Source organism: Pagrus pagrus, assembly GCF_965226575.1.
Source record: "Pagrus pagrus genome assembly, chromosome: 1".
NCBI lineage: Eukaryota > Metazoa > Chordata > Actinopteri > Spariformes > Sparidae > Pagrus > Pagrus pagrus.
The window spans coordinates 37522426-37548245 of NC_140185.1; the positions used below are offsets into that span (position 1 = coordinate 37522426).

The 25820-nt window shown below is 42.8% G+C and overlaps 2 protein-coding genes across 2 annotated transcripts; both read left to right on the plus strand.

Annotated features, from left to right (window-relative positions):
• Positions 1–9145: 9145 nt before the first annotated feature.
• On the plus strand, positions 9146–10716 carry LOC311262658 (tripartite motif-containing protein 16-like; the record flags this gene model as incomplete). Its single annotated transcript, XM_084362223.1, has 2 exons — positions 9146–10468; positions 10603–10716. 2 exons carry the CDS (start codon positions 9146–9148, stop codon positions 10714–10716), a joined length of 1437 nt encoding a protein of 478 aa, XP_084218349.1.
• Positions 10717–12899: 2183 nt separating this feature from the next.
• On the plus strand, positions 12900–19151 carry gpn1 (GPN-loop GTPase 1). Its single transcript, XM_084360085.1, has 13 exons — positions 12900–13102; positions 13941–14034; positions 14136–14242; positions 15298–15335; positions 15458–15536; positions 15615–15709; positions 16477–16522; positions 16610–16756; positions 17269–17351; positions 17983–18022; positions 18102–18192; positions 18430–18534; positions 18624–19151. Exons 1-13 carry the CDS (start codon positions 12935–12937, stop codon positions 18728–18730), a joined length of 1200 nt encoding a protein of 399 aa, XP_084216211.1. The 5' UTR covers positions 12900–12934; the 3' UTR covers positions 18731–19151.
• The last annotated feature ends 6669 nt before the right edge of the window (positions 19152–25820 follow it).

Here is a 25820-nt window from a genome sequence, read left to right on the forward strand (position 1 = left end):
GAAGGATGCTGACCACCAGATGTCGCAGTGAGCCAACAGGTACCACAGTCGACCTGCCGCCTGAATGTGAAGCAGCTCGTTCATACGATGTGTCACTAAACACAGAGGAGGAGAGCTGTGACATCTCTGTCACCGTCTCACAGCTTCATCAATCACACTGTGGAGTGAGTGCATCTACCTCTCTGCCTCCTCCTCCTCCTCCTCCTCCTCATCCTCCACCTTCTCCTCCACCGCCTCCTCATCGTCCTCCTCCTCCTCCTCCTCCACCTTCTCCTCCTCCTGTACCTCCTCCACCTTCTCCTCATAAAAACCAGAACAAAATTAAACAGCAGTAAAGTCAGTGAGAGACAGCTGTTTTATTCAAATATTAACAGCTTTAGTTTCTTCACATCATCACAACGTGTTCATGTGGTTGGAGACTGATTCTCCTTCCTGATCAGCTGAAGTTTGGAGAATCACATTTTTAAAGACACCTGGAGACATCTGAAGATGTTTTTGTGGCATCAAAACCGGCTCTTTTTCACAGGAAGTCAGAACCGTCTCCGCCTGTGATTGTGGCGACCAAAACAGATGTTTTAATCCAAATCATGATGTTTTCTGACTCTAACAAGTGTTTTTTGTGCCTGAACCTAACCGGAGCAAAAACACAGAGTAAGAAATAGAAATTCAAACTAAACAGACATCTCATCTGTGCAGACACATACAAACATTATTCTGGTGTCTTGTTCTCATCTTTAAATAAAGGCCGACAATTAATGAAATAACACCGGTCATAAACCAGCTGGTAGCCAATCAAACAAGCAGGAAACTAAACTGGAATTAAAACAAATTACAAGACATTTATACTGTAATTATAAAAACATTACATCATACCATCATTATCTGACACGCCACGCACAGGTGATTAGATCGTAGTCTCAAACACAGTCTGTGTGCTTTTACAGAAACACTGTGCAGTAGATGACACTTGACATGATCAGCTTCAGCCGTCCTCCCCTCAGAGCTCAGGTCTGTTTCTGGTCTCCATCATCCACAAAGTTCAGAGCTGTCAACTTTTCACAGAACATCTTTTAATATCAAGAAAAAATAAAAGATAAATGAAGTCCGTTAACAAATATTTAGGATCTGACAGACTGACTGAAGCGTGTGTTTGGCTCTCACTGTAACACCTGGTGGTAACACTGTGTCTTAAAGGGTTAATCTGAGCCTCAGAAACAGCATCGCCTGTCTCTGCAGACTCACATACCAGCGCCGAGTTCAGCCGGGTCGAGCGGAGGGATCTCAGTACGGCAGGTCAGAGGGGTCAGATGTGCCGAGGAGATACCAGCAGCTGCAGGAATCCAGACATGAACCAACACATGAAGGACGAGGAAACTCTCATTAGTGTTCAAACAAACGTGGTGGTGGAGATAAAATAATCTGACTCCACACTGGACCTCAGTGTGACCCCGGTCCTGGTCTTACAAAGACTTCAGACCAATAATATCATTTGAGAATTAATTTGTCACAAATATACAGTTTCATGTTTAAAAAGGATCAATCATTTCCTCAAACAGCTGATCACTGTAGTTTTTATTAAACTATTTTCAGCGGCGGATTTATCCACATTTGGAGCTCAAGTGAGTATTTGGGAGAGTTGGAAGAAGTAATCAGAGTAAAAAGTAGCAACGCCGCAGTGTAGAAATACTCTGTTACAAGGAAGCTCATGCATTTAAATATAAACTAAATAAAAAAATATATACACTGTATAAAAGTATTCACATCAACATGTACCTGAAGTATCAAAAGTAAAAGTACTCATCACGCAAAATGACACTTCAGATTAAGTATCATTGGATTATAATTCTGACTTTTAACGACTGTATGTGCTGCTGGGCAGTTTTATCTCCATCTTATCTAAAGCTGTGATGATATTAATGTAATAAAAAAATATTATTTCTATAATTAATCTGGATCTGCAAAGTAACTAAAGTTATAAAGGACCAGAAAATATACAGGAATGTTAAAGTGACGTACAAAAAGCTCAAGATTGTTTTTAAATATAACACATGAGTAGAAGTACTTTGCTGTTTCTGATCAGCTGCTCGATCAATCAAAACTGAGCTGATAGAAGATCAGACGTGTGTGTGTGTGTGTGTGTGTGTGTGTGTGTGTGTCATCATCGGACTAACAGCTCAGTTCAATAATTCAGCGCTGCTCTGTAAGCATGAATTATTGAGTCTGGACACAGTGAAACCGCTCGGCTGAATATCTCGACTCTCATCAGAAACAGCTTTTCTTCTCTTCCAGATCAGATTCACAGTCAGGAGGCTGAAACAGTGAACACGTGGAGGGAACCAGTCTTCAGAACATAAACTGAGCTTACAGATGTGATTATGAAACTGATTTTTACTCACAAATACATAAACGTGCACCAACACGTAAGCTCAAAGAATCATTTTGCCTCAAAAGTTGACTTCAAGTGTTTTAATAACATGTAAAGCTTCATTTAATTACATAAGTTCAATTTAAAGTGTCACAATTAATGCAAAGATTTTCTATCATTCAATTAATGTTTATTGTCTGTTTATTCATTGATTGATTGTTTTTCAAGTCTTTATTATTCAAGTTTTGTACATTTAAAGTGATAAAGTAAAATTGTTTGCGTGCACGAGCTCGATCACATGTCGATCAGGTTGTGATCTCTTCTCTCCTGCAGACTGTGATCACAGCAGACGAGCTGCATGGAGACATCTGATGTTAATTTGATGATGACTGAGCCTGACTTTATATCATCAGGAGGAGACGATGGCTGAGCCTGACTTTATATCATCAGGAGGAGACGATGGCTGAGCCTGACTTTATATCATCAGGAGGAGACGATGACTGAAGTTTATCCTTGAATATTTGACACCTCCAAACTCTAGGATTGCTTATTTTGCACTCCGCCTGAACATCACACCTCATGTCAGCATCTTTATCTTTTGTTAAAACAGCTGTGAACCCGACCATTGATCGATGACCGGTATAAACTCTGACTGGAGCTGCTTTCATCCAACAAAGGAATGAATCTGAGCTCAGAGGTTGATGTGACATTACCTGAAACACACAGCATTAAATAATAATAAATGTACAAGACCACAAAGCAGTTTAGAGAAGCTACGCCCTCAGGTGGAGCAGTTCAGTAGTGCTCGATAGTTGAAGTTACCTTAAATGTCTTTAACACCTGGTGACTTTACGTGTCACTGCATACCCGTCAGATTGTATTTAATGTTTCCAGAGAGTGAGGGCGGGTTTCTGTTGTAGCTCACAGTGATGTAAAGCAAACAGCAGGAGGAAGTGTTTCCTGTGAATCTCATAGATTTACAGAATTTGCTTCATAGATTGTGAGGAAACATTAAAGGGGATCTACATTTTGGTTTAATGAAAGAAAAATCTTGAGGATTCGTCTCTTCGTGCAGTCTGTTGTTCACTTGACTGTTAAACTCGGTGAGGTTGAGATAAAAAGCTGCTCTGACGTTCCTGTAATGAAACTGAACCATCTGCATACGCTCTCCTCTCTCATCTCCACATGAATCGCTAATAAAGTGTCACAATCATTTCATCACACCCGGCCCTGATGAAACACAAACTACAAAGGCAAGTTTTAAAATTATAATGTTGCGCATTAGCACTCACTGAATATTTCCTTTCTTTTTAACGGGATGCATTTTAATAAGACACACTGCATTAATTTGCATTTTCTGCAAGTGTTGGACGGCAGAGGAGGAGAGGAAGTCACGCTGAAGGGTTCAGTGAAGACGTTCAGAAGAATTCTTCAATCTCCACCGACAGCGTCTCATTTGATTTCACTATGACTGTTGCTAATAAGAAATAATAATAATAATACATTTATTTGAAATAGCGCTTTTCAAGGTACTCAAAGACACTTTACAGGTTAAAAAGCAGAATAATAAAAACACACTAAAAACATAAAGAAGACATAAAAACATTAATAGCAGTTTTAAAATGGTGCGTTTGGTGAGTGTTTTAAGCCTGTGAGTCTCTGAAGTGTTTGGGCAGCTACTGAGAAGGCTCTGTCACCCCAGGTCCGGTGCTTGGTCCGCTGTGGTGGAGTGAGGAGGTTTGCATCGGAGGAGCGGAGGCCAAGGGACGGGGTGTGGCGGTGGAGCAGGTCGGTGAGGTCCGGTGGGGGACTGAGGAGGAGGATTTCGAATAGGATCCGTTGTGGGACAGGGAGCCAGTGGAGCTTCTGGAGGACGGGGGTGATGTGGTTACGGGTTGAGGGTGAGGGTGAGCAGGTGAGCAGCAGAGTTCTGGACATCTGGAGTTTGGATGGTGTGCTGGAGAGGATGCTGTTGCAATAGTCAATTCTGGACGTGATGAAGGCGTGGATCAGGGTTTCTGCAGCAGAGAAGGAGAGTGATGGGCGGAGATGAGCTATGTTTTTCAAGTGGGAGAAGGCAGTTCTGGTGATTTGATTAATGTGTTGTTGAAAGGAGAGGTTGTTGTCAAAGATGACTCTGTGTGGGGAGGGAGAGAGGGTGGAGCTGTCACTGGTGAGGCAGATGTCATGAGTGGTTTTGATGAGAGATATGGGGCCGATGATGACCATGTAAGACTGCATCCAGGATTTTTATTTCAGTGAGGCAGTTGGTGAGTCTGGAGTGAGCGGCAGTGGTGATGGATCTGGTGGAGATGTAGAGCTGGATGTCGTCAGCGTAACGGTGGAAGCAGAGCCCATAATTGCGTATGATGTTGCCAGGGGGAAGCATGTAGAGGATGAAGAGGAGTGGACCAAGAACCAAACCCTGGGGGACACCTTGGGACAGAGGAGCGGTGGAGGAGGTGCAGTTGTTGATGAACTGTTGTCTGTGACTGTTTTAGTCATCACTGCTGCATTTAATGCTTTTTCCACTTTGATTCAACAGTCTTCCTTCTTATGTTGTCATCTGTTTTCTACTGTCTATACTTGTCACTGTCAGTCTGCCCCAGAAAAAAGAAATTAATATTCCAGCACACACCAGAATATGATATATAATATAATATTATCAACAGTTGCATTAAAAGGAAGGAATTAGCGAACATGCAGCGTCATCAGATTCAATCTGTTTTCTTTAAATAATCAGGTGCTGATCACATTCCCCAATACAAATTCACTTCAGCCACAACAAATCCACTGTACAGAACTACAAACCAACATCACCATGTTGTACAAGATAATGAAATTCAAAAAGTGTGAACATCAGAATACAAAGTCAGGCTGATCTGATCACAATACTGCAATGTAAACAAGTCCATATAGCAGCATTAAGTACATACATTCTTATAAAATGCATATCAAACTGATAGAGAGAATATAAATAAGGGAGGGTAATGCATTTCACTACATTACAAAGATCAGATTTTTTTTAGAAAATGCCATCAAATATCATAAATATCATGACAAATATCCTATTGAGTCATTAGATAATTGATACTGATTGAGTAAAACACCTTCATCCCCAATCGTCCTGTTTTTAAAGTCTCCTCTCTCACTGTAATGAGGATGCAGGCTGAAGCAGGTCAGCCACCCAGGATTAATCTTCTACAGCAGAGCTGTCAGCCGGTTGCTCGGTCGAGCCGAGTCAGGCACCGAGGCCTCACAGGGCCCCCACAGGGCCCAGTTGGAAGGGGCCTTACTACAGTAAGTTTAGCTGCACAACAACTTTATAAAGTTTAGAGCTGCACAAGAACAAACCAGGATAAAGTTGAGTTCATCTGTAAAAATGTGCCTGAAGAAATGATGTAAAAAGTGAGTTTGTGTGTTTTAAAAGTGGCGGCGCAGCAGTTTGAGATGATTTTTCCAACTTGCTGCCGACTTTCACTGTGACCATGACAACCACAGCAAGGAGACTGAGACGAGCTGATTTCACTGAAAGAAACGCACCTTCAACCAACAGTGACCTCAGCTGACGTCTGATCATCTGATCATCTGATCGGGACAATACACAAACTTTCTACTTTCTATACAGTTTTGAACTCCAAAGTTTCCAATAAGCAGGTTGAATTCAACATTTTAATGTTTAATAGGTGTGACAGTGCTCAGCTGAGGTCAGGTGATAACATTCAAACACACCTGTGACAAAATGGCCTCCCCTGAAAGCTTTACCAGCTTTTTAGAAGAAACAAAGTATGAGATGTTGGCGTCAGATACACTCGTGAAGACGTCACACAGGGCTTCAGAAAACGGTGACATTTTTATAAATCTGATGTAGACGAACAGATAATGAAAATAATTCTTAATTTTCTCCCAATTTTTATGCATTCGTGTGAGTCACATCATGGAAAAATGTCATTTCAACTGTTTCAGCATAAATGCAGTCAGAGTCTGCCACTGGTCACACATCTGGAACCAGACCGGTCCACTACAGTACTTCTAGAAAAACCCGCTAGTCCTCGTCCTAACCCTGAAACTTGTTCTGTGAAAAATGAAGCAATTTTCTGCACTTTGACATTTGTATTCAAAGACTTTTGGAGATTATTTGAAAACTTTATCAGCAGCTCAGTAATGTCAGAGAGAGATATGATATATAATATTACAGCCAGAGAAAAGTATGAAAAATGAGCATCTTAAACATAATATATACATATATAATCACACACACACACACACACAAACACACACACATATATATATATATATATATATTGAAATAAAACTTGTTTAAGATGGCCTCACGTGGGGCACCATTGTGGGAATTGATGGTAGGGCAGTGTGGTTATTAGAAATTAATTATTAATTTTCAAATTGTTAAAACAGGGCACCACCCTGGAATCAGGGACCAATAACCAGACTAAAAATAGTCTTAAAAGAAAGGTTCACTGTAAATGTATATATTTGTAAAATATTTACAATTACAGGAACAGTGAAGGAAATTAATCCGAGCACTGACCATCACAACCAGTAAATACCACACAACATATGCACAAAATAATCATGGAAAACTGCTATGTACAATATAATAGGCCATATTATTGTTAGCAAATTGATTAAATCAATAATACTTTCAATAAACAAAGGTGGTGGAGGGTGGTGCCCCATTTTAACAATTTGAAAAATAATGTTGTTTATTTTTATTCATTTAATTGTAATAATTATTATCAATAATTATTAATTTCTAATAACCACACCTGTCCATCCATCGATTCCCAACAATGGTGCCCCGTGTGAGGCCATCTTAAACCAGTTTTATTAAACTTAAACCACTATTTTTGGTCTGGTTATTGGTCCCTGATTCCCGGGTGGTGCCCCGTTTTAACTATTTGAAAATTATATTTTATTTGTTTAATTTTAATAATTATTATCAATAATTATTCATTTCTAATAACCACACCTGCCCTACCATCAATTCCCAACACCAAGTGCAGCCCCAAAGTGTCAGAGAAACACCTGAACAACGTGAAACAGTTCAATCTCTTCTTCTTCATCATCCCAACAAAACTGCATCACAGACAACATCTGGTGAGGAGTGAGGGACGGACAGACTGATACGTTTAGTGACAGCAGCTGTGTGATCCACTGTTTTTAAAGTGACGGATCACAGAGACAGTTTGAGGACACTAACTGTTGTCTTTGTAACTTTCCTGAGGAAAGAAATGTGTGTTAACAGATGTGACTGTGTTATCGTGCACTGAAGCCATCACTTTACTTTTCTCCTTGACAAACACACATCACATCTTGGACAATGGCTGAAACAACCTGTAGCTTCAGGTGATACAGAAGGCAGCAAAAAGGACAAAAGATCACAAAAGCAGCTTGCAAACAGTGACAGCGTCACGTTGAAGTTATCAGCTCCTGCATGCTGTGCAGGTACAAAATGTTAACATGGGCTCCAGAAGTCCAGTCTGACTAACAGGTCAAAGGTTTATTGGACAGTAAAACACAGCACGGAGGTTGTAAAATCAAACCTTGGCCACTATCATTCATCTTGTTCCACTGACTGCAGATGAACAGAGAAATACCTGGAACCATGTTGTTCACATTATAAACCAGCTCTGTGAGTCAGGACCCCACCCTGCCAGCACAGACACACCACATCACAGGTTCATGCAGTGGATGTTTACATGTTGCTCCAGTAAACTATACAATGTGTATTTTAAATCTTGTATAACTAGCTGCATAATAAATGATGCCAAAGAGTCAGCTGTAAGGCTTCTATCTGCAGATCCAACATGTGATGTGGAGGCTCTGCCTGCTGATCAGCTTTCTGTCACAGTGGTGCTGGAGCGCCATCTTGTGGCCTCCTGACTGCTGATAATGACCTCGTCCTTCCTCCGTCACCACCAGCAGGTGGCGATGAAGATCTACTACAAACACAAACAGCCACCAACACCTCCAGCTGCACATAAAGTCAGGGTGAAGTGAGGAGCAAACAAATCCTGAGCCACAGTATCTGTTTGTATCTTGTTTCAAAGGATCATTTACTGCCTGACGGCCATGAAGTTAAACTTGGGGCATCATAGTGGTCGTCCACAAACCAGAGGGTGACGTCACGGTGGGTTTGCACTCGGACAACACTAAAAATAAAACTCAAATGCAAAAATCAAACATGATTCATTGATTCATATTAATCCACCAGTGAACAGCAGGAGCAGCTGATCTGCTTCACTCTTCTGGATTCACAGTTAACTAATAACTTCTCTGATCATTTTTGTTTCAACACATCTGAAGCCTGAATGCTGCTTTGGATCAGGATGAGATTCTGGAACTGAACCGTTTTGTGACAAATGCTTCAGAGTAGATCATTAACTGTGTGAGGAAACTGTTTGAATCTTTATGAGAGTTTAGTTTGATAAGTGCCGACTGTCAGTCAGCTGTTTTTAACCAGGAAAAGAAAACTGAACAGAATCAGATGAAGAGTCAGAGAAACATGAGTGAAGCCTGAAGAGCCAAGGATCATTTTACAACTAAACACTGTGATGTTTCCAAATGTTGCAGGTTTTAACTGAGGCTTCGTTGTGAATGAGGAAACAAAGTTCAGATCCACAGAGCGGCTCCTCGTCCTGGAATGAAGCAAAGGTTGAAAACCGCTCCCTCTTCTCTCTGATCTCTTATCTTGTTGCCTCAAATAAACTTCAGTCATCAGGAAATGAAACTCAGACTGTCGATGTACTGAGAGGTGACATGGCGCAGAGAGGAGTTCAGCTGGACCAAGAAATAATTTCTTGTCCGATCTGTTTGGATCTACTGAAGGATCCGGTGACTATTCCCTGTGGACATAGCTACTGCAAGAACTGTATTAAAGACCACTGGGACAAAGAGGATGAGAAGGGGATCCACAGCTGCCCTCAGTGCAGGAAGAGCTTCACACCGAGGCCTGAGCTGCTGAAAAACACCATGTTAGCAGTTTTAGTGGAGGAGCTGAAGAAGACTGGACTCCAAGCTGCTCCTGCTGATCACTGCTATGCTGGACCTGAAGATGTGGCCTGTGATGTCTGCACTGGGAGGAAACTGAGAGCATTAAAGTCCTGTCTGGTCTGTCTGGCCTCTTACTGTGAGCAACATCTGCAGCCTCATTATGAATCAGCTCCTTTGAAGAAACACAAGCTGGTGGAGCCGTCCAAGAAGCTCCAGGAGAACATCTGCTCTCGTCATGATGAGGTGATGAAGATGTTCTGCCGTACTGATCAGCAGTGTATCTGTTATCTCTGCTCTGTGGACGAACATAAAGGCCACGACACAGTGTCAGCTGCAGCAGAGAGGACTGAGAGGCAGAGAGAGCTGGAGGGGAGTCGACAAAACATCCAGCAGAGAATCCAGGACAGAGAGGAAGATGTGAAGGTGCTTCAACAGGAGGTGGAGGACATCAATGGCTCTGCTGATAAAGCAGCGGAGCACAGTGAGAAGATCTTCACCGAGCTGATCCGTCTCATGGAGAAAAGACGCTCTGATGTGAAGCAGCAGGTCAGATCCCAGCAGGAAACTGAAGTGAGTCGAGTCAAAGAGCTTCAGGAGAAGCTGGAGCAGGAGATCACTGAGCTGAAGAGGAAAGACGCTGAGCTGAAGAAGCTCTCACACACAGAGGATCACAACCAGTTTCTACACAACTACCCCTCACTGTCAGCACTCAGTGAGTCTACACACTCATCCAGCATCAATATCCGTCGTCTGAAGTACTTTGAGGATGTGACAGCAGCTGTGTCAGAGGTCAGAGACAAACTACAGGACGTCCTGAGACAGAAACAGAAAAACGTCTCACTGACAGTGACTGAAGTGGATGTTTTACTGTCACAACCAGAGCCCAAGACCAGAGCTGACTTCTTAAGATATTCACGTGAAATCACACTGGATCCAAACACAGCAAACACACTTCTGTTATTATCTGAGGGGAACAGAAAAGTAACAAGACTGAGACAACATCAGTCTTATTCTAGTCATCCAGACAGATTCACTTACTGGTGGCAGGTCCTGAGTAGAGAGAGTCTGACTGGACGTTGTTACTGGGAGGTGAAGCGGAGAGAGGGAGGGATAGGAGTTCATGTAGCAGTCGCATACAAGAATATCAGGAGAACAGGGAGGTCACAGGAATGTGTGTTTGGATACAATGACAAATCTTGGGTGTTAGATTGTGACAAAAACAGGTACGACTTTTTTTACAACAGTGTCGACACTCCTGTCTCAGGTCCTCTGTCCTCCAGAGTTGGAGTGTACCTGGATCACAGTGCAGGTATTCTGTCCTTCTACAGCATCTCTGACATCATGACTCTCCTCCACAGAGTCCAGACCACATTCACTCAGCCTCTCTATGCTGGACTTCTTGTCGATGATGAAGCCTCTGCTGAGATCTGCAGACTCAGATAGACTGAAGTCATTTCAGGGTCAGTGGGTTAAATTCTGTGTTTCGTTTCTTCAGACTTGTTTTGTTTCCATCATTGTTGCTGAGAGCTGATTGTTGTGTCATCTCTTCACCTGTCAATCAAACCTTGTGGGCGGTACTTTGACGTCTTGTTGTTGTTGTGTAAATGTTTGAGTGTGTTCAGGCGGCGCTCCTTCCTGTGTCTGTTCAGCCTCAGAGGCTGTCACTGCTCATGATGAGCTCAGTTCACATGATCATAATCAATCAGGAGATCAGTCATTATTTGCTTGTAAATTCAATTTAAATGGTGAATAAACAAACATGAACAAAGTCTTTTCTTCTGGTCTTCACTCCAGGGTCTCACACAGAGCTGACGGAGAACATAACAGTGTGGGGGGGCATGGGGGTCCTTCCCCTGAAACCTGTTCTGTGAAAAATGAAGCAATTTTCTGCACTTTGACATTTATATTCAAAGATTTTGCGAGATGATTTGAAAACTTTATCAGCAGCTCAGTAATGTCAGAGAGACATATAATATACAATATTACAGCCAGAGAAAATGATGAAAAATTAGCTATTTTCATAACAGTATGAAGAAATAAAATAACATCTTTGAATTATTTTATATATATGAAACCAATATCAACATTTTCAAACATAAAAGTTTCAATGAAATTAAAATAATCCTTCCTGTGAAAATATACAGTCTACATCAGTACAACATGTGTTTTCCAGCTCTGAAGCTGTAATTAACAAGATGTGTCACTCTGTTTTTTTTGCTGCAGGACCAAATAAGTTGTAGATGTGACAGAAGTTAATTAGTCTCACCAAGGTTTGTGCAGCAGGCAGTCTGTTCTCTGTAAATACTCCAAAGTTATTATAAAGTGATGTGAGAGATGAGAGCAGCTTGTTGGTCTGAAGTAAATACTAACATGGATAAATAAAGTCTGAGTTATGAGTTTAAAGATAAAAGTAGGTCGAATCCAATAATTTGGTCATTTTATATTTTTTGTATTATATTTGACTTTGTTTTGTATTTTCATTTTCATGAGTTAATCAGATCTTGAATGCTACTGAGTGTATTTGACATGTGTTCCTAATTTTCCTCATATATAAATATATATCACAATGCTATTAAATGTTTATAAAAAAAGATGGAATTCCCAAAATACAGTCGTTTAAAATGGTTCATTCTTTCCTGTCTAGTTTAATGAGCATGTCATATATACAATATACGCACAACTGTATTACTATTCTCGGTGATTAGGACACACCTGTTTATAATAGATTTCAGTGCTCTTCATATTTTACATTAATAACTTTTATTGAAAATCTGCATTTTTTAATAGATTCAATTCTGTGTGACTCAGTAAAACATGAGGAGCACAGTTCAGCAGAAAGAGGTGTGTTTCATTCAACCAGTATAGGAAGACTATTGACTTTTTTTTTTAGATTTTCTCATTTAAAATATTAATAAAAAATAGTAGGTGCACAAAAATCAAATTAAAAGTGATGTGTTGTATTGTCAACTGTTTATTATATAATTCAACACTGATTTTGAGTCAATGTGTCACATGACCTGGAATTTATTGAATAAAATTGCTAATTTTTCCTTAAAAATATAAAATATAACCAGCACTAAAATTCAACAAAAAGAAGTGGTTCCTACTCATTCAGAGCAGTAATATTATATAATATATAAATTTAAACAAATCAAAATAGGTCATATTATATGAAAACATTTTAGTTTATTGAACCATAGTTTTCACTAATAGGGGAAAGCACGAAGATATTGACAATAACATTATGTTTTATTCAGCAAAGGTAACTGTGTTACTGCCACATCGCCATCAGGGGGCGCGTTACCGTCAGCAGAGTCCTAAAAAGTAGGAGAAAGTCATAAAATCGAGTAAAAGTGACCTACTTGAGTAAATGTACTCAGTTACATTCAATCACTGATCGAAACATAATCGATCCCGCCCGGTTCTGTTCTCTCCTCCGCGCTCCCATCGAGCGGCATCATTTTACGACAGCATCAGCGTCTTTACGACAACACTCGCGGCTTTACGACAGCGCCAGCGTCTTGACGGCAGCCTGCTTCCACAACATCAGACAACATGGCGGAAGCGGCGCGGTGTCCCGGAGCTGAGGAGGTTTTAATGGAGAACCAGGAGAGTCCGGCAGCGGGGAAAGACAGCGGGACCCCGGGAGCTGCTGCCCGGGACAAACCCGTGTGTCTCATCGTTCTGGGCATGGCCGGCTCCGGGAAAACCACCTTCGTTCAGGTCAGTTAGCGAGTGTGGCTAACGGTGGCTAACGGTGGCTAACAGCATGAGTTAGCTCCTTCAGCCAGGTAACACAGTACGACAGTCACAGTTTACATGTCTGCTCTATAAACCGGCTCTGCTGCGAGTTGGTATTAGAAACTAGTGACTGTGCTGGAAGAAGAAGGTTATCTGCGCCCCTGGTGGCTCATAACGTGTCTCACTGTTAGCTGGTTACTAGCACTAGCATTAGCCTGTGGAGTCCTGTGTGCATCACTGGTCTCTCTGGGAGCAGGTGTGTGAAAAACCTGCAGGTCCAATGATATTCTGCATATTTCTTACTATCAACGAACTCTTTGAAAAGACCAGACTGTATCTATTAACATTATTCTTCTTTATATGTTGGATTGTGGCAGATTTTTAGTATTAACGATTAACTACAGTCAGTTAATATCCAAAGTGTCATCATCTCAGTGAGGCAGAGAAGAGATCTGTTGTTGTTCCTGCTGTTCACGTTTAATCAAATAGAAACCGTTCAAACTGTCACCATGTCAGGTTGATCTTATGTTCAGTAGCTCGCTGGTTCTTACAAACTTCATGTAGATTCACTGTCAGTAACACTGAACAGTAAACAGCTCTGTCATCCTCCATCTTAGCTGTCGTGTGTTTATTGTTTAGACTCTGCTGCTTAGTGCTTTCCTCCAATTTACAGTACAAGTATATGAAACGTTTATATTTGATCTTTTGCTGTTTTTTTTAAATCTCCTCTTTTATATCTTGTTAACATCCTGCAGCACTGTACAGTCCCAGATGATTGTGTCGCTCTGTTTTGATCTCACAGTATTTTTGTCTCTTCCAGAGGCTGACGGCTCATCTTCACGCTCAAAAAGCTCCTCCATACGTCATCAACCTGGACCCTGCCGTCCACGAAGTCCCCTTCCCCGCAAACATTGGTGAGCGGACCGGTCTATATCCCAGAAACACTCAACAGATATTAAGCAGAGGGTGAACGGTGGTGTACATTAGCCTTCAGTCTGTCTGTCCTCTCCTCCAGACATCAGGGACACTGTCAACTACAAGGAGGTGATGAAGCAGTACGGCCTCGGACCAAACGGAGGCATCGTGACATCGCTCAACCTGTTCGCTACACGCTTTGATCAGGTGACTCAGTCTGACTCCGCCTCCTCTGTGACCTGTTTAACCAAACCAAAGCTGTCAGGATGTAATCAGACTTCTTTAAAGTCTGGACTGTTGACAGCTTTAATGTTGAAGGAAGATTTGTCTCAGAATCTTTTGTTCTGTAAAAGTGATTTTGTGAGAAGTCTCAATTTTCCCATTTATTTCTGGCAGCGTTATAATTCAAGATAATTATATTACATTTACAAGTAAATTCACCCGGTCATCAGTCAAACGTGAACACACACACATGAAACACATATCGATATCATTCAGTGCGACTTAAACGTCCTGAGGATCTCATTATCTCTGATGTTCATCTGCTATAAACGCCCATAAATCCACTCAGACTCTGCAGAACCTGCCTGACAATCGGCATGTTTTTAAGTTTTCTTCAGTATCACAGTAATCCAGTGACGGTTGTCTGTACACCCATGGGTACACTGCACACAGGAGCTGCTAATAGATAATTCAGCTCACATTTAACTGAGACTATTTGATAGATGTAAACAAATATAGGCTAAAAATCTGTGCTCATGGGAGAATGGAAGTATTGACCTGTAGCTGTCGTTACATCAGGGCTTTAGGTGAGTTTTTACTGGGACATGTTCTCCTGATAGTTTTGCTTATTTTTCATCGTATTGGTCCATATACAGACATATTTGTTGGTGTTAAAACACGTTTCCATCTGTCAGATAATCAACGTGTTTCACTTCCTCCATCTTCACACAGAAGTCAAAACTCAGCCTGAGCTGATTTATAAAAGACAGAAAGTAAAATTACAGGATGACCAGAGACCGAAACACAGCAGGTAATTACAGCTGTGATTGTTACTCAGTGGGAGTGAAAAATTAACCATTTATGTCCTCTGGATTTTGGTCTCGAGAGGAAGTGTCGTTATTTTAAACCGATCCAGTCTGAAACAGTCTTCTGTGTGAAACTGTTTTGTTTTAAATGTCCAGATGTGAAATGTTCTGATGAGATCATGATAAAAACCAGACTGAATGATTCATGAACACCTGTGTGTTTGTGTCCTTCAGGTGATGCAGTTCATAGAGAAGAAGCAGCAGAATCACCGGTCAGTTTATATGTTTTAAACTTCCTGTATGGTTCTCTGCTCAGCTGGACGCCTCGTGGTCCTCATCAGACTCTCTGTTTCACACTGAGCCTCACTCTCTCTCTGACCTTTGACCTCTGCAGGTATGTGCTGATTGACACCCCGGGTCAGATTGAAGTCTTCACCTGGTCTGCGTCTGGAACCATCATCACAGAGGCTCTGGTTCGTCTGCACTCTGTTGTTTTCTCTCTCTGTTGATTACATGGCAGTCAGTTAATATTCCTCCTGTGTGTGTCTCAGGCGTCTTCCTTCCCCTGCGTCGTCATCTACGTGATGGACACGTCCCGCAGCGTCAACCCCGTCACATTCATGTCCAACATGCTGTACGCCTGCAGGTACATCACCATCAGATTACGTTTATAGACACTTGGTAACGTCCTGCTCACCAAGTTAAGAGCTGAGCTCTGTGAACATGGTGACATCACTGACACGAAGTCAGACGAGTCAACACAGGCTGGAAACCTGTGAAATAAAATTTAAATACTTTTTTAAATCTGTTGGAAAATGTGAGTTGTATAATTGTAGTTGTAGTTTTTACAAATACCAAACAAACACTGGAATTATCTTTTAAAAAAAATGTATGATCTTATATGTGGAAAAAAACCAAAAACAGTAAATGTGACTTTATGAAACATTGCAGTGTTCAGGATCACTGGAAGGAAAGGCTAATATTGAACCTAAGTGATAGCAACAGATGACTGTTGATCTTTTCTCTCAGCTGTTAGTGTTTGACAGCAGTGACTGTAGTTCTCCAGCAGGGGGCGCTAACAGAGCAGATATGATCCAAGTATAGAAATTATTCCTAGTAAGCAGTTCTACATTTAATACAAACAAATCAGTGTAACACAGAATCAACATTTAGTTCAACAAAGTGAAAACTAGTGGAAATATTAATGTTCTTTACTCTGGATACTCGTTATCTAAAAAAGTCATAACTAAAAAAGTATTTGGAGTACAGCTGTAGGATTTTACAAGGTCCCATGAATTTAATAGAAGATTTTACGTGAGGGCCGAGGTGAGTTGGTACACTGACAAAAGTCAAATTTCACACTGAGCTGATTAAAAAATGATTTCAGTCTCAGCTGATGTTTCTCTCCCTCAGTATTCTCTACAAGACCAAGCTGCCCTTCATCGTCGTCATGAACAAGGTGAGCTCACCTCCCGTCCGCTGTCCAGTTATTCACATTTTATCTTCTTGTTGCTGAGTGAATTCTCTCCTGTTGTTCTTTGTGCAGACCGACATCATCGACCACAGCTTCGCCGTGGAGTGGATGCAGGACTTTGAGGTTTTCCAAGACGCTCTGAACCAGGAAACCTCGTACGTGAGCAACCTGACGCGCTCCATGAGTCTGGTTCTGGACGAGTTCTACACCAACCTGAGGGTAAGAGGTCAAGCACAGGCCAGAGGGCTGAATCAAGAAAGGAGATGTCCCTCCACACTGAAACACCTGTAGTGTTAGTCTTTGAAAGAGTACAACGTTGTTTTGATAATTTCATCTGCAACAGAAATATTCCTTCAGTGCCGAACAACGACTCCTCTCCGTGTCTCTCTGACAGGTGTCAGCCTGTTTCTCTGCTCCCCTCCCCCCCCCACTGGCTCCAGCATGCGTCTTCATCACGTAGTGTTACGACGTCTTCACATGTGCACAACATGATATGACAGACGGCTGAAGTCTTAGCTTCATGTTGCAATAAGAATAAATGCTCGAGTTATTATGGTTTCGATTTAAACAGGATCGTGTAAACAACAATCTTCTGTGGCCTCCGCCTGCAGGAGATCTGTTTTCATTGAGTTCATCTCTTTTCTTTGGGTGTAACTCCAAAGCTGGTCACTCAGGTAGGAACCAGTATTAAAGGTGGACCCCTCCTGACAGGGTTGTCTCTGTGTCTGCAGGTGGTGGGCGTGTCCGCAGTGACAGGAAGTGGACTGGATGAGCTGTTTGTTCAGGTGGAGGACGCCGCCGACGAGTATGAGAGGTGAGTTCATCAGCCTGTTTCAGTCTGCAGGTACACTAACACCTACTCACCTGTAGTGTTCGGGCAGTTAATAAAAAAGTTATTATGGTCTTATTTAACGTCAGGGTGTTCGATAGCGTCATCCCTTCCTACAGGAAGCCACCAAACTCCTGTGATGCACCTGAAAGTACAACAATGAACAGAAGGATAAGAACATGAGCAGAGTTTACTGTGTCGTCGTTCCTCCTCCGCTGCAGCTCACAGGGTGTAATAATGTGTCCAGTCCAACTCAAATAGACAAAATGACTCAAATGTTGGAGGAATGTATCTGAGGGCGGCTGCGTAGAGCAGGAATCTGAATCCGTGTCTCACTAACGAGAGCTGTCTCAGTGCTGTGGTGAGAAGGTTGCATAAATGGTTTCACTTTAAAAGAGAAGCTTTGATATTTGTCTTTGTCAAAGCTTACATTAGCTCACAGCTGGATTATCTCAGGTGAGGCAGTGGTGTGTGATGTCTCTTCTGTTTGTCTGGTCATGTCTGCTTCACTGTCTGTCCTCTGTGCTCAGGTCTGAGCTCACTGTGCTGACCTGAGTACACAAAGCTTATTTGAAAGTTTGTGTGATGCACTGAACTCTTCCTCCTCCTTCCTCAGGGAGTATCGACCCGAATATGAAAGACTCCGTAAACAGCTGGTGAGTGTGTTTGTGTGTGTTTTGTCCGTCTGTCGGTCCTCACATGTCTCCGTGTTGTAACTGACTTCCTGTCCTTCAGGCGGAGGCTCAGAGCATGAAGCAGCAGCAGCAGCTGGAGCGACTCAGGAAGGACCTGGGAGCTGTCGACATGACGACCACACCTAAGACAGGTAGAGCTGACGGACAGAAGAAAAATTACAAAACAAAACTGAGAAGGCTTCATTTTACAGCTCTGTGATTTCTTAATAACTCCCTGGAAAGTCCAATCCAGTGTCAGAATACATTCAATGTTTGTTGCTAAAAAATAATAATAGTGAAATAAATCGTTACTCTAATAACGAGGAGTGGGTGAAGCTGAAGCTGGTGGAGATAAAAGTCCTGAATGCTGTTTGACTTCCTGTACACAGAGGAGGTTGACATAGCCGGGCCCAGTGACCTCATCATGACCCGTGGTAACCCTGATGAAGAGGAGGAGGAGGAGGACAGTGACACGGACGACATCGATCACAGCGGTGAGAAAAGACTGCAAAAAACAAAACAACACAAAAACTAAAATAAAACCGAAGTGTGACGGAAATCTTTGTTTCCTTTTTGTTTGTAGCTACGGAGGAGAGCAAAGAGGCCGACGCCTTTGGAAACTTTCTGACGGAGAGGAAGGAAGTGGTTCAGGTCCGAAACAAAAAGCGTGCGTTGCCTGACGGACCCTGACCCCTGACCCCTGACCTCTGCAGCTTGACCTCTGACCTCTGACTCTGTCAAGAAGAAAAGAAACGACAGACTGAATGAAGGTGAGGGATCTCAGAAACCTCCCGGTGGTTTCTCCCTGTGTGGTACAGACTATCACCTGGAACAGAGACGAGTGAAGATTCCTCCATCGGTGACGTTCAGATATGAGATCTGAACTTCCTGTCTGATCAGGTGACCTCTGACCCTGTGACCCTGGTCCTGCAGTAAGCTGATTGGCTGCTCCTCAGCGTCGCTCCTTCCATATAGACACAAAGTTATATTTTTATATCAGAAAAGACTTTATTCTGCTTCTCTTGTGTTCTTCATTCTGTTGACTTTTGTTTGTGAAGCACCGACAGGATCCACCATCTGCAAAATAAAAGTGAGCTTTTACTTCACAGTCGGTTTTAGTTCAGACTGTTTGAGATGTTTCCACCACTCACATTGTTCCATATGAGACTGCAGCAGCCGGCTGCAGGGCTGTGCTTCAGCTCACAGTTAGCATCGTGCTAACGTCAGTGACGATTAGTTTCATCATCACTGAAGTAAAACAGTTTGCAGCTCACAAACTAGTTTCTTACATTAAGATTAGTTGTTACTAACATTTACAGACACGACCTGCAAGTGGAGGTGTTGACAAAGCTAACGTTAGCATGCTAATATCTGACCTGAAACTTAAATAATAAATAATGTTTAATATTAATTCTGAAAGATTTTAAATTACCGTTCACTGTAATAACACAACGTAGGGAATTTAAATGTTTTTATTTGACATGAAATTTTATCCAGAAATGTTTGAATAAATGAATGTAAATTAGAGAGGTGACATTAAAAGACTATTATACGATTCATGAATAACTACGGAAGCCTGAACAGTCACGACTCAAACACGTTATTTCTCCAGTTTTTCTGTGAAAACCAGTTAAATTTGTTTTTGTTTTCTCGAGATCACAAGTTGTTTCTGTCATTATGGAGCGAGCTCCAGCTCAAAGCAGTGACAAAAGGAACCACGAGTGCCAAAATGCCAAAAAATGAAATAATTTATTAACACAAAAGTTTAAAGCTGCAACAGACAAAATGGATGAGGTGTGTGAGTCTGTATTGTCAGTTGTGTAAATGTGGGCGAGTGGCTACAGTGTGTGGGTGTCAGGTTGGATGTAAAACCAAAAGACAAGAAACCAAATGTGCATCTGCAGGGAGGAGAGAGAGAGAGAGAGAGAGAGCCACGCTGGGGTTTTAAAGCCTCTGGAAGCACCAGGCCCAGGTGGTTAAAGGCCAGCAGGGCCGTGACAAGGAAAAACAAAAATGTTGTAATCCCAAGATTACGAATTAAATGAATCCATAGTCACATGAACACAAAGTTTCTTTGTGTTTATTCGGTCAGCGGCGTCATGTCCCAGCATGCACGTCTGGTTTGCTTTGAAAATCCCAAAACCAGCTCACAGAGAGTGCGACGGCCGACTCCTGATGAATCTTATGAAGTCGTTTTCTCGTGATAAATTATAGAAGTCGACTGATGTTTTCTCAGTGCAGATGCAGATTCTACGTAATCGAGGAGACCGATAACTGGAAACTATTTACATTTGCAGTAATAATAAGAACGTTAGTGTCAAAGTTGAGAATAAGCAGTGATGCAACGTAACCAGCTACAATTTACTCAAGTACTTAAGTACGATTTTGAAGTATTTCCATTTTCTGCTACTTTATTCATCCACTTTTTGGCAATCAAAGACATAAAACACAGAGACTGATCTGTGATCTGCCTCAAACAGCTCGAGGAAAAGACAACAGTTATTCTGTGAGGATGAAGACATGTCCAGTGTATTTCAGTCCTGCAGTAAATCACCATGAAGGTTGGAGGAGATCCTGGAGGATGTTGAACTGCATTGTTTTACACTGACAGGTGTTTCTGTTATTTTGTCCACTTCCATCACTGATGGTAGATAAAGACAGACACAGCTGTCTGATGGAAGAAGAGAAACTCCCACACACTGCTCACTTCTGAAGAGCAGCACGTTGTGATGAACGGAGCATCCACAGTTGTTTCTTTGTGATGAGGCTGCTGACAGAAGCTGAGCTCTCTGTTCGTCTCCATTCATGTCTGAGCTCTGTGAATGGACTCAGATCCTCCGCCTGCCGACCATCTGCCAACACGCTCTGCTCGCTCGCCTACACGCAGACGAGCGTGGTCGCACCAACGAGCGGCTGACTCACTTTCACATTCACTCAAATACTGAAGGATGAAGCTGAGGTACTTTGACTTCACATACATGTTTTCTTTTAATGTCACTGTGAACTTTTACACCACTGAATGTATCTGCCAGCTTTGCTCTGCAAATTAATTGTGATCTTTACAAAAAACACAGAGTTTATAAAACATTGTTTTTCTCAGCAGACGTCATATTTTGGGTTTCTGGCTCATTGTCACCTCATTTCTCACTATTTTCCAGCAACAATCAATTAATTCATGGAGAAAAGAAATATTAGTGTCGGTCATACAAACTGAGCTTCACCCCAACAGCTTCAACAGTAAAGAGAAGAGAACAGCTGTCAGCCTGCAGCAACACTTCACTGCACTGGATTATACAAACATTCACATTTCACTGCAGGACCGCGTGTTTCACTGAAGTTAAGAGTCCAAATACTCAGAAACAGTTCACCCAAAATGCAAAATCCAGTCATCATCTCCTCCTGATGATATAAAGTCAGGCTCAGCCATCATCTCCTCCTGATGATATAAAGTCAGGCTCAGTCATCGTCTCCTCCTGATGATATAAAGTCAGGCTCAGCCATCGTCTCCTCCTGATGATATAAAGTCAGGCTCAGTCATCGTCTCCTCCTGATGATATAAAGTCAGGCTCAGCCATCATCTCCTCCTGATGATATAAAGTCAGGCTCAGCCATCATCTCCTCCTGATGATATAAAGTCAGGCTCAGTCATCATCTCCTGATGATATAAAGTCAGGCTCAGTCATCGTCTCCTGATGATATAAAGTCAGGCTCAGCCATCATCTCCTCCTGATGATATAAAGTCAGGCTCAGTCATCATCTCCTCCTGATGATATAAAGTCAGGCTCAGTCATCGTCTCCTCCTGATGATATAAAGTCAGGCTCAGCCATCATCTCCTCCTGATGATATAAAGTCAGGCTCAGTCATCATCTCCTCCTGATGATATAAAGTCAGGCTCAGCCATCTCCTCCTCCTGATGATATAAAGTCAGGTGAAGTCTCGTAGTCCACAGAACATTTCTGGAGCTTCACAGTGAAACAGAGTTGCAGCGTTCTGCTGAACACCTGAAGCAGCTGGAGACTTGATTTATAAAACAACCTACCTACTTAATTTTTTGTGGACTACGAGACTTCACCTGACTTTATATCATCAGGAGGAGGAGATGGCTGAGCCTGACTTTATATCATCAGGAGGAGATGATGACTGAGCCTGACTTTATATCATCAGGAGGAGATGATGGCTGAGCCTGACTTTATATCATCAGGAGGAGACGATGACTGAGCCTGACTTTATATCATCAGGAGGAGATGATGACTGAGCCTGACTTTATATCATCAGGAGGAGATGATGGCTGAGCCTGACTTTATATCATCAGGAGGAGATGATGGCTGAGCCTGACTTTATATCATCAGGAGACGATGACTGAGCCTGACTTTATATCATCAGGAGGAGATGATGACTGGATTTTGCATTTTGGGTGAACTGTTCCTTTAATGTCAAAGCATATTGTATAAGTAAGAAGCGTCAAGAAACAGAAACATGCTCCTCACCCAGAAGGTGAACTTGCAGCTAAGAATGATTTTATTTTATTGAATATGAATGTGTTGAATTTAAGTACAGATAATAAAGCTTGCAATCTGCTTTTACACAAAACATCAAACATTATAAAACACACTTCATGTGCAGGTCGCTGAAGTGTGACGACTTCTGGTTCGTCCGTCTGCCTCAGGTGAGTTTCTGGAAGCGTCCGCCTGCAGCAGCAGTGACTCACCTCCGCTGACATTCAGCCCACACTGTTGTCTGTTCTCTCTCTCCTCCTCCTCCTCGTCCTCCTCGTCTTCCTCGTCCTCCCCTCCCCTCCCCTCTCTCCTCTCTCCCCCTCCCCTCTCTCCTCTCTCTCTCTCTCCCCTCTCTCTCTCCCCTCTCTCCTCCCCTCTCTCTCTCCTCCCCTCTCTCCCCTCTCTCTCTCCTCTCTCTCTCTCTCCTCTCTCTCTCCTCCCCTCTCTCTCTCCTCGCCCTCCCCTCCCCTCCCTCCCCTCCCCTCTCTCCTCCCCTCTCTCCTCTCTCCCCCTCCCCTCTCTCCTCTCTCTCTCTCTCCCCTCTCTCTCTCCCCTCTCTCCTCCCCTCTCTCTCTCCTCCCCTCTCTCCCCTCTCTCTCTCCTCTCTCTCTCTCTCCTCTCTCTCTCCTCCCCTCTCTCTCTCCTCGCCCTCCCCTCCCCTCCCTCCCCTCCCCTCTCTCCTCCCCTCCCCTCTCTCTCCCCCTCCCCTCTCTCCTCCCCTCTCCCCTCTCTCTCCTCCTCCTCAGTGGGCTGCAGACACGACCAGAAACAGAAACGCTGGCAGTCACGACGCCTCGCCGACACAAATAAAACACACGACTGCTGGCTGAGAGTCAGGCTGCTCATTCATACTGAGGCTGAGCGACACACACACACACACACACACACACACACGCTGTTAAACTGGTCTCAACTGGTTCACACTGGCAGCCACACTCACATCTCCCAGTTCACATTTGTCTCTGCAGTTTGTCGCCTGTAAAACCTTTTTAAATAATTCACTCCACACATGGACACTCGGAGCCGTCAGGGTCAGATCACATCTGCAGTGACGGGGTTCATCTCCTCCACTCCTCACTGACCTCTGACCTCTGACCTGTGACCACTGTGTCTTTTTCCTAAATTAAATCTCTGTAAACTGAAAGTGTGGAAGTGTTGAGATTATTAAACTACCAACCCAAAGTGCTGCTGTGTGACGAGGCAGGAATGAGACTCAAAAATCGACTTTTCTAAGAAATAGGACCATTAAATGTGAGATAGCAGGAGATCGATGTGGATCACTGTCACCATGTGGGTCAGTCCTGAATGTCAGAACCTCTCTGGACTGATTGGAGCAGATTCAGATCACCTGTGTGCAGGTGTGCAGACTGACTCCTGATCATTGAGTGAGAGCAGCTTGGGTCGTTCCCCTCTCAGCCAATCAGGGTGTGACGACGCCCTCGTGTGAGGGCTTAAGAGAGGTGGAGACTGACACACCTGGGTCACTCTGGTTCTGTTTGACCCACTGCAGACCTCATCCCAACAGACTGTCAGCCAGCACATCTGCTCTGTTCTGACCCAGTTCATATGTCTGCGCTCTGGACGGCCCGACTGATGCCTGCAGGATTCTTTTGTTGTTTATCTTCACTGAACCCGTCGATACCTGAGCTCCTCTTTACCTGCAGTGTTCTCACATTTCATCCATTGTTGACTTCAGAGGCAGTAAAAGAAGAAATAGATTTTATTTTCCCTGAAGTTTTCCCATTATTACCAAAGTATTTGGGACCTTTGAGATTCCAATGAAAAACACTGATTCCTGCACACAGGAACCTCCGAACTGATTAATTTATTTAATACAAAGGTGACTTTTCTCGAGAGGCAACACTTAAATTGAGCCCACAGACGAGCCACAGCTGTGCTGCACGTGTGTTCACAATCACATGCAACAGCTCAATCAAGATCTCCATGAGCTCCATGAGCTCCATGAGAACAAAGTCCTATAATATCTATAACACACAGACGTGTTTCACTTGTAGGGTCCAGTCTGCAGAACATAGCTCAGAAAACATCTGGCATATCAGATGATTCTGGTTTCTCGTTCATTCCAGTTTCCTTTCTCAGTTTTCAGAGGGAATCAACTGGTCCAGTCCAGTCTGGTCTGGTCCATGATATACATTCATCAAGTTCCCCATAAACAGATCTCTTTTTTGTTTATGTTTCATGTGTTGGGGCTGGTTCTCAGGCATTTTCCTGGTTTATCTGCCTGTCTGGGAATCAAACCAGCGACCTGGTTTCAGGTCGGCCGTGGTCTCCTCGTTAGATCGCAAGAAGAAAAAATAGGGAAGAATTTTAAAGGAGACCTTCGTTGCTTTTTCACATTTTCCCCCTCAGTGTGTTTTATACTGAAGGTTCTTGTACATGTTAAAGGTCTTGAAAGTTAAGTCCACACCAACAGGAGCCAGAGTACAGCCCTTGGTTCTGTGGCTTCTTGACATCACCATGTCACACATTTGCATAATTTACAGCTAGCTTACAAAACAATTCAGCTCTGGACCAATATACAGTTTTTCCACCAGCACTTAAGGTTTACAGCGAGTCAAACCGAGCTGCGCTGATTTGCTTTTCCATCACCAGTTTTACTGAGTTGAGCCGAGCCGCACCTGTGGTGGACCTGCTCTGGAGTAGGGCCAAGCTGCAGCCGCCCCGCCTCTAAGTGAGCTGTATTGACATTTTGCGACTGCAGCCAACAGTAACCCGTCTCCTCCTCAAGTTAATACTGAACTCATGTCTGTGCAGGAAACCTGTGGGTGTGTTCAGCTCTCAGGACGTCTGCAGCTTCTGACTGAATCTCTTTAGTTTCTCTCGTCCTGTTGGTTTCAAACATCTGCTGAGTTTCACTGTTTCATCGTGTTCACTGTTAGCTGGTTCATGTTTAGTTACTGCTGCTGAAAACACGTTTCCTGTGATGCTGCTTCATAATAAAACATTTTAAATGACTAAATAACGGTGGGCTTTTATTGTGAAGAAGTTTTAGGAAATGAAACTTGTTTGTAACTGAGTTAGTGGAGCCACTTTGTTAGCAGTGATTCTACGCTAGCACTGCAGGGATCTGGACAAGTGTCATTGGTTTACCTTCGAGCAGGTAGACCGGCTGTGGTGGAGTCAAACCGAGCAGAACCAGGCCGGCAGATGTGATGTAAAGATGCAGATGTGGGTCGAGGCTGGTACTGATCACCTGCTGCTCTAACATGTGCAGCGGTGACGTTTTATCTTGTGGTGATATTCACAGAAGTTGTTCCTCAAA

What these genes read in the sequence shown, in the direction of transcription:
- gpn1 (XM_084360085.1), top strand. Translation starts at nt 12,935, where the DNA reads ATGGCGGAAGCGGCGCGGTGTCCCGGAGCTGAGGAGGTTTTAATGGAG. An exon ending in AACATGCTGTACGCCTGCAG is followed by an intron (nt 15,710 to 16,476) that starts GTACATCACCAT and finishes TCTCTCCCTCAG; the next exon opens with TATTCTCTACAAGACCAAGC. An exon ending in TCATCGTCGTCATGAACAAG is followed by an intron (nt 16,523 to 16,609) that starts GTGAGCTCACCT and finishes TTCTTTGTGCAG; the next exon opens with ACCGACATCATCGACCACAG.